Source organism: Perissodus microlepis, chromosome 20, assembly GCF_051167445.1.
Source record: "Perissodus microlepis isolate ML-2025 ecotype Zambia chromosome 20, ASM5116744v1, whole genome shotgun sequence".
NCBI classification, from domain to species: domain Eukaryota; kingdom Metazoa; phylum Chordata; class Actinopteri; order Cichliformes; family Cichlidae; genus Perissodus; species Perissodus microlepis.
The window spans coordinates 20,246,170-20,255,623 of NC_140480.1; the positions used below are offsets into that span (position 1 = coordinate 20,246,170).

A 9,454-nucleotide genomic window follows, 5' to 3' on the forward strand; every position below is an offset into this window, starting at 1 on the left:
GTTTACCACACAGTAGCTCTCTAATGTCCACCATGTAACTGTCACAGCCAGACAGTAACACCTCTGTCTGTATTATCAACTCGGACTTATGTGAACCGTTCCACAACGGCATTGTGTTCCTGCCATCATGATCACAAGCTCCATAAATCCTCAGAAGGGGAAATTCAAGTTTTGGAGCATCGAGAATCAAACCAACATGATGTTTTCTAACATTGGCTGGGATAGATCTGCTGCCAAAGCCTTATGGAATCTATTTAGTGACACAGAGAGGAAAACAGGATGATGTGTTCCTTCAGTGTGTCCGTGGTTGTGTAATATCTTTAAGCCTTTTTTCTTCAAAGTTCAGCCTTAAACAAGGGCTCCACTCAGATCCTGGAGCTGCATGTTTGCATTAATCAAAACAAGCCCCCAACATTGGAAACTTACATGGGGGCATTCTTTATTGGATGCAGGAGTCTGCTGGGAAGATGGTCCACCCAGTGTTTGTGTGACATTACAGAGTGAGCTCTGTTTTTAGGCTCTGTGTGACCAGGACAGGATGGACTGTTGTCTCCACTGAACACCTCTATAGTGGCTGCTGCACATCTGTATGAGAAACACAGGAGCAGCAGTCCTGGGACTTACATCTTTCCTCTTCCTTTCAGTTGACCTGATCTACTCATTTCTAATCCTGTCCATCCTGGTCAATCCCAGTGAATCTCTCCCACCTCCAGCTCATTACCATCTTCTGAATATTTGCTTTCACAAATCACCCATGATACTCATCTGCACCTACTCCACTCTGCCTGCACGCTCTTCTTCTGTCTGTTGTTGGATGGTTGACTACAGGCATTTAAACTCTTCTCTGCTCCTTGCAGCTGCCCGTGCCTCTGTCTCATTCACACTCATTATTCTGTCATATTCTGCTGATTTTCATTCCTCTCTCTCCAGATCTTACCTCCACCTCTCAACGGTCTCATCCACCTGTATTAGAGCGATTAGAGCACGCTGTAGGTATTACAGGTACTGCCCTGCAGTGGTTTGTATCATAATAGACTCCAATTTGTGCATGTAAATGGAGAGTCCTCTTCACACACTGAGGTTAATTATGGTGTTCCACAGGGTTCAGTGCTAGGACCAATTCTGTTTACATTATACATGCTTCCCTAGGCAGTATCATTAGAAGACATAGCATAAATTTTCACTGCTATGCTGATGACACCCAGCTCTATCTATCTATGAAGCCAGATAACACACACCAATTAGTTAAACTGCAGGAATGTCTTAAAGACATAAAGAGCTGCCTTCCCACTGTCACCAAAGTGTTTGCTCATATGACTGATGTATTATTGTAGGGTCTACTGTACAACATAAAGCACCTTGAAGCGACTGTTGTTGTGATTTGGCGCTGTATAAATAAAACTGAATTGAATCGGATTGATCCTGCTCCCTGCTCTGGCAGATCCCACTGTCCTTTGGGAACATCAGTGTCTATGGATAGTTGTGACCTCACTAGCTGTCTATCACTGCTGCAAACTAGAGGAGCTCAGAGCCGACCCCGATGTAATCCCACCCCCACCTTGAACCATATGTTACTCCCTCTATCATATGGTATGATCCACAAAGACACAGGACAACCTGTGTTTAAGCTGTGATATTATTATGTTTTCACTGCTGCACACAGCGCTGAATGCTCCTACAAAGACTTATTCTGAACTGGGAATAATGCAAAGCTACTCTAAGGGAGTCCAAGAACAAAAATATGGAGTTATCTGTGAGAACCCTCCATACAGTTCTTCTGAGTGCTTGATGATGGCAGTAACTGATCACAGTAAAGAGTTATCATCATGTACTGACAAAACAACAGTCATGCTTACGTTAAGACAGACGTGCAGTTCCACACATGAAACTTTATTCACATAAGCTTGACTTTAATGAAGGCCGTGTTTGAGATGAAAAGCAGTACTTACTCATCGTCTGGTGTTAGCTGCACTGGTTCATTAGTAAACTGCGTGTCAAAGTTTTCTAGGCCGTACTCATCAGAGATTTGAGGTTTGAAGGGCGGCGTCACTTCTTTCTTCTCCAGCTGAGTGAAAACAAACAGAGTGTATTACATATAACAGTTGCTTTTACTCACTGAGAGTGGAGCCATGAAGTCAAATAAAAAAGGCACATTTTCACAAGTGTAGACACCCCCACATTTCCACAGTGGAGGAGTTTATGTGTCCCCTCTGATCCTGGGAGCTGTGTTATCCAGAGAAACAGCCCCTGGTAGGGTCTGACATGTCCACTTGGTCCCGGGGAGGCAGGGAGGGAGGGGGCGAGGCAAAGAGCAAAACCCAGTGAGTGATTCTGTGTGAATCAAAATCACCAAAAAGACAAAGGACTTAATGGCACATATTTGACATCCATCATCAGTGTGTGATAGCCTGATGTCACTGAATAGGTAACGTGAAAGCACAAACATATTCTAACACATCTGCACCAACATTTGGCCAGATGTGAAACAGTGAAGCTTGGGCTCGTGTTGCTGTATTTCTGCGTGGCGATGAAGCCAAACAACAGAACGAAGAAGGTTGAGGCAGTAGAATAATTATGCCTGAGTGATTCAGCCAGAGTTTTTGTCTGATTTGTTTCCATGGTTTCACATTCGTCCCTCATCCTGTTCAAATGTGCGCTGAGGACATTTTCTAAGAACACAATGAAGTCAGACGGGCACAGAAAAACCACAGGTACCCAGCTTCGCTCGTCATGCTGCGTTTCACTGTTTTCTCTTTAGAAAGCTGGGTGAAAAGAAGCCCTAAAATAGATGTGACCATCTGGGATTTGGAGGCTGTGCCAGACCACGGGTACCATTTTCTTATAGTTGAACATTAAACAATGACCATATTACGTGATGTCATAGATCAAGGTGTGTGCCCAGCCTCATGCTTCACACAGTGAACATGGGCTCCAGCTATTCTGCCAAAAAAGTTGTATTCTTATTTTAAAGTATTTTAATGTCTACACTGGATCAGTGGGGACGCACAACCCACAGCATCTGTGTTCTGAGACACTGCTGCTGGAGACATTTCCATTTTATCCACTGTGTGTCATCGGTGACACATACTGGTTCTCCTCCACTGAGTCAAAATGGTGATCTTTCAACTGGGATTTCATTTAAAACAGAGAATCACAGAAGCTAAATGTGGTGTGTAGGAAGGGTGATGAGCGTCAATTGTGTTGGTGTGGTTGAAAAACTCTGAGCAGGTGGACTGTTCGAGGACGGCTGATTGAGCCTTACCACTGTTCAGATGGTTCGGGCTTAGTGTTGGTGGGAGGAGTCTGAATGATGATGATGCTCCTTGTAAAGGCTGAATCATCCAAGACTTTTACACAATGTGTCTGGTGTTATGTACCTACAAGAGAATCTCGATGTTTAACATTTGACACCATGTGAAATCCAGACTTCCAAAAGCCTGCAGGAAACTGCAGCTCCTCTCCAAGAATGAGTCTATTATCACCTCTACTGCATTAAAAACCATCTTTATGACCTGATACAGGAGCCAAACAAACAGTTTCCCATCATAGGAACTCTGTGGAGGGCATGTTCTCCACACCAGGTGGTGTGAAAAACATTACAGATGAAGAACATTACAGACATTACAGATGTGACAGGCAGCTGTCTGTAGGCCTTACATTCAGGACCTGGACTCACAAAAACCTGGCCCTGATCACAGGGTGGGTCAATCCTGGGAACCAGCCAGCTGTGGTGCTTAGCTGTGATTACTGTGTGTGTGTGTGTGTGTGTGTGTGTGTGTGTGTGTGTGTGTGTGTGTGTGTGTGTGTGTGTGTGTGTGTTTGTTTTAGTAGTTGATGCACTTCTCTAATGTTATTGGTTCAAAGTGTTTTCAGCTTCAAACAGATAAACACCAAATAACTCACTTTGTATGTTTTTCTATCCATCAAATTTGCCCACATTCTCCCAAACACACACACACACACACACACACACACACACACTCTCTATTTGTTCATTTCTTTTTCAGGTTTTCGGCGCCTACCTACACACTCTGTCAGTTTCACCCCCTCACATCCTGTCTCCATCTTTCTCCTCTTGCCTCTATCTTTCTTACTCATTCTCCATTCTTTTATCTTGTTACACTGCTCTCCTCTCTCCTCCTACTTTCCCCACTCTTTCTGATGTGTTGCTGGGCAGGCTTAATCACTGTGTGTTGGTAATGAAGTGAAAGCCTGGAGTGAGCCCACACACACACACACACACACACACACACACACACACACACACACACACACACACACACACACAGAGGCAGGATCTGAAATATTAGTACTACACACATGTTGAAGTGTGGGAAAAGTGTCCCTGAGACCACAGTGGAAGATAAAAGAGGTCAGTGAACGTCAGGGCTGTGCAGGTGCCTGAGATCATAACACTGACCGTGTGTGTGTGTGTGTGTGTGTGTGTGTGTGTGTGTGTGTGTGTGTGTGTGTGTGTGTGCAGGCGTTAGTGTCAGTGACGAGCTGTCACACATGTCTCTCTCACACGTGTAAAATGACGGTGTGCCACGCTCGCTGTCTGAGTGCTGCTCTCAGCCTCTCCATCATTCTCCAAAACAAGAAGGACAACATCAGGGAGGCCAGTCACCATTCATTTACTGTTGGTTTGTTTTTTATCAGTGAACGTCCCACAAAGAAACGTCCTGCATTGTTGGTCCACAGCTGGAGACAAAGGGACCCCACGGCTGTGAGACCCTCTGTGTTTCATCGAACCTTTGAAATGTGGGAGGAGCTGTGACAGCAGTAGCTGGGCACCTACCTGGGTCTCGTGTCAGCCTTTGCTGCTCACTACTTCTAACTTCACACTTGGCCTTGGACTAAAATAAAAGAACTGTGGAGAACGGACGTGTTACAGAGAGAAAACTTCCCTCAGGAAACATGTGATGAATATTAATATGTGGTAACACAGTGGTGGTACACCACGCCTGTCAGGTCCTGAGACAGGTCTGAGGGCAGAGAGTGTTACCTCTCCAGCTCACTCAGCTCGCTGTCCCTCTGCTCTGTGTGGACTCGGCTCAGGAGCTCTGCTTCCACACATCACCCACTGTGTCCTTGGTGTGCACACAGACACACTAAGACTTTAAAAAGTTTAAAACATATCCTGATACATAGTTTTTTTAATGTTTTACTTAGAGATCAACTTTTCCATATGCACCATCGTGAAACTGACAACACAGCTGTGTTTGCTGTTTGGAGACTATCCTCAGCATCCACGTGTATCATGTATCATCCAATGAAACAGCTGAAAACCGTCAGCCTCCAGTCTGCATAGTAAGGGCCTCCGACATCGGGCCTCCGACATCGGGCCTCCGACATCGGGCCTCCGGGGTAGTTCACGTCTCACTATTCCAGGTATCATGTCTTCTAATAGTATGTATAAAGTGCACACATGTAATTTTCATCAGAGTTATGAGAGCAGCCACAAACAGAATGCTTCTATTTGAATCCCAGTTATTGTGCAACACCATTCCTATCTCGAGCCCCGCGTGGACACTCCCTGAAATCACCATTTTCATAGTAGATGTTTGTTAAACCTCAAATTAAGACAACAGAAAAGTGTAATTACCCTCCTGAGAACAGTGGAGAAGAGGAAGCGTGGGTCTGAGACGGAGGTGGGGGGACGGGGAAACATAGCTGTGAAGAAATCTGCAGACATTACATGTGTAGTTCTGTTTGTCAGCACACAGCCATCACCTCTCTTCCTAAGCTCGCTGAAACAGCTCTTTCCCCACACCTTCATGGTATGACTCTGCACATCATCCTTGTTGATCAGAACCACCACTCGCTCCTTGACTGCTCGAGCCTCCTCTGACTGCAGGCTTATGTTAAACAATCCTGTCATGCTCTTTCTCCACAGGTGCTTCACCTGGACCAACCACCTGTCTCCATTCATTGGCTTTGTTTTTATAAGTGCTGGATAAAGTGCTGTGGTATGGTACTGTCCACTGTCTCCTGTCTGTAAGTCTTTTTTCTTTTGCCAGCTGTTTGCTGTTTGCCTGGTCTCTTGTTTATTTTGATCTTCCTGACTTTTCCACTTTTCCTTTGCTAACCTCGTCCTTTGAATACTTATACTTCCTTCTGCTTGTCCTCTTTCCTCCACATACACCAAACACCTTAGCAGTTTTCCTAACCATTTCAAATATACTTTCCCAGTCATCAGGCAATATTTTCTTACCACTCTGAGCCTGTCTCCAGTTTTCCTTCTTCAGCTTCCATCATTTAATCATTGGCTTTATCTTCACTTGTTATTCCTCTTCTTGGTTTCATCCTACAGACTGTTCACTGCTGCATAAGAAGATTTGCTCCTTGCAGTCTCACATCTCTTTCTTAATGCACTTTCAACATAAGATACAGTCTACCTGTGTGCACCTTCCTCCACCCTTATAAGTCATTTATTGTTCTCCTTCTTCTTCAAATGTGTGTTTACTGCAGCTGTTTCTGTCCTTTTTGTCTACTATCACAAGCAGAAACCTCCTCATCACCTCTGTTTCCTTCACATACATGTAATTCTATTCTATTTTATTTACACAGCACCAAATCACAACAACAGTCGCCTCAAGGCGCTTTATATTGTACAGTAGATCGTACAATAACACATACAGAGAAAAACCCAACAATCATATGACCCCCTATGAGCAAGCACTTTGGCGACAGTGGGAAGGAAAAACTCCCTTTTAACAGGAAGAAACCTCCGGCAGAATCAGGCTCAGGGAGGGGCGGGGCCATCTGCTGTGATTGGTTGGGGGTGTCCACTGAAGTCTGCTCCAATCAATTCAAGTCAGTTTTATATAGTGCTTATAGTTAGTTGCTTAAATCACCTCTCTCCACCGTTTCATCCACCCCAGTATTCCTCTTTCTCTTCTGACGCTGAGCTTGTGCACAAACACTAACAACACTCAACAAGTCATGGTCCTGTCTGTGTGACACAGTCCCTATCCTCACGTCCATGCTTCTCCCAGCACCACACACAGTTGTTGTTAACTTGGATCCCAAATGATCCGGTACAGGAATCTCATTCTTCACGGTCCCATATCATCAGACCTTGGCACTCGGAGTACACTGGCTTGTCACCTCCATGTGGCTGGGTGACTGTAGTACTTTTATATAACATTTCACATTACAGCTCTGAGATGAAAGAACAGTATTGATTATATTGATCTTGAGAAAACTGTTTTCTTAACCATCTCAGGAACTGATCTGAAACCAAAGGCAGAGAGTGAGACAAGCTGCAAACCAGTAAAAACATCTTTACCAGCAGTTGTCCAAGAGCTCCATACAATGACTTTATGTAAAATCAGTTAAAAATGCTGATGATAGCCGTAGCAGGTGATTTAATAGAAGACTGCAGTAACCGAGTAGATTTGTTCCCTTACTGCTCCTTTCCAAGCCCATGTATTTGGAAATCATAGTGAGACTGCAGTGTGTATGTTGTGTTTAAGATGAAATAACTTTAATACACAACGATGCATTTTCACTCAGACTTCAGTTCTTACCTGTTCCCAGTCTATACTGCGGAAAAACGTGTGGGACTTGATGTCTGTGAAGCCTGTCTGGACCTGACAACCCAGCCGCTCCTTGGGATCCTGTTGGAGCCAAAACAGCTGGTCAGGAACATCAACAGAAGCTGCTGTAGTACACATACTATAAGAACTGCCAGGAGCGTGATGAAAAAGACCAATTATTATATTTTATTATCATTCAAATGTTGAACTATACATGAAATGACTCTCTTGAGGACAACAACAAGAATTTCATTAAGTACTACAAAGGTATGTGTACATGTGGCACAGCCTCCCTGTGCTCTGCTCATCACAACAATCATGCAGGTGACATACAGAGGTTTAAACAGGACGTGGAAAAATTAAACCACAAGCTCAAATGCAGTAACGGTTGTTGTTCTGTAACCTGGTCTTTAACCAAAGACACCTTTGCCTTTGTCTCCTGTGCACGTGGTTTTTCTTGTTGTCTAAATATCCCACAGTAAAGTGATGCATCCATCACGGACACTTTTTATCCAGCTATCCAATCACAGCAAAGGGGGAAAACTACAGTCATCAACTCTTACTTGTAGTCCACAGTGCTGCTTGTACCAAATGAAAGTTTCATGTGCTTACAACACATTTATTTCTGCTATTCTTCATCACTGCAACCAAAGCATCTCAGGTTCAAACAATAAGTGCTGAGTAGGGATGTCATCTGGACGTTTGCAGTAGAGCACCTGGTTCTTCAGCTGATTGGTGTGTACACCCCTGACTCTGGTCACAAGAGAATTAGCTTTTATCAAAGATGGTCAAATATGTCAAAAATAAACTGAGTAACAACATGGCTCTCAGATGAGCTCTTATACAGAGTAGATGATGAATGGTCTGCATTTATAAAGCATGGTCATCCAGGGTTATGCTTGACCAGTTTACCGTGGACTGAATCATGCTTGTTATTAATCTGTCTCTCTTCCACAGCATGCCTTTATCCTGTCTTCCTTCTCTCACTCCAACCAATCGCAGCAGATGGCCCCGCCCCTCCCTGAGCCTGGTTCTGCCGGAGGTTTCTTCCTGTTAAAAGGGAGTTTTTCCTTCCCACTGTCACCAAAGTGCTTGCTCTTAGGGGGTCATGTGATTGTTGAGTTTTTCTCTGTATGTATTATTGTAGGTTCTACCTTACAATATAAAGTACGGCAACTGTTGTTGCAATTTGATGCTGTATAAATAAAACTGAATTGAATTTTCCATTGTGAACTAGCACACTCTGCTAACACAATCATTTTAAATATCACTTCTTTAAAAAACAGACAAATTCCTGTATCCATGTTAATATATAAGACCCTGCTGCAGTTATGGTAAGCTAACCCCATCCTAACTTATTAAATAAGGTAAAGCTGTGCTGAAACAGCTGTGGTTTTATCCGAGGCCTTCTTTCCTGCGTGGAGGTTGCACGTGCTGCTGCTGGGTGCTCTGGCTAAAAGGAAAAGGTTAATGGGAGATTCTAAATTGCCTGCAGGTGTGAATGTGAGCGTGACTGTCTGTCACTATGTGTCAGCCTCAGGCCAGACTGCCACTGGGTCTGTGGTGTGCCTGCTTTCACTCCTGGCTTTAGCCTTGTACTTAGTGCACAGACATGATGCTGTTCTTAAAAAGCATGTGAAATTAAGTCACTACATTCAGTTTCACACATGGACTAAAGTTTTCTTGGCCTGACAGAGGTGCCTGCCTTTAAGCAGCAGCAGCAGCAGCAGCCTGGTCCAAAGACGTCGTGTGAATAGTTCAGCTTGTATTTTGGTGCTTTCACTGTTATCGTGTGTGCCGCTTCTGTGGAGGCAGCTCTCTAAATGAAATCATGCTGGAAGTTTCCCTCATCAGAGTGGGTCTGAGGTGGACTAGTTCCTGTCAGTGTTACATGTGAGAAAGTGCTGCTTATC

At 44.1% G+C, this 9,454-nt stretch overlaps 1 protein-coding gene across 4 annotated transcripts in view; it reads right to left on the reverse strand.

Annotated features, from left to right (window-relative positions):
- The window catches only part of prkcz (protein kinase C, zeta), a 100,004-nt gene that overhangs the window by 10,047 nt on the left and 80,503 nt on the right, over positions 1-9,454 (reverse strand). For 3 of the 4 annotated variants that reach the window (XM_084917630.1, XM_084917631.1, XM_084917632.1), the window contains 2 exons: positions 7,533-7,622; positions 1,950-2,065 (listed from right to left, as the gene is read on the reverse strand). In XM_084917630.1, coding sequence (XP_084773756.1) covers positions 1,950-2,065; positions 7,533-7,622 — 206 coding nt within the window. Of the gene's footprint in view, positions 1-1,949; positions 2,066-2,178; positions 2,332-7,532; positions 7,623-9,454 lie in introns of all 4 variants that reach the window. The other variant, XM_084917633.1, reaches the window with a different exon arrangement.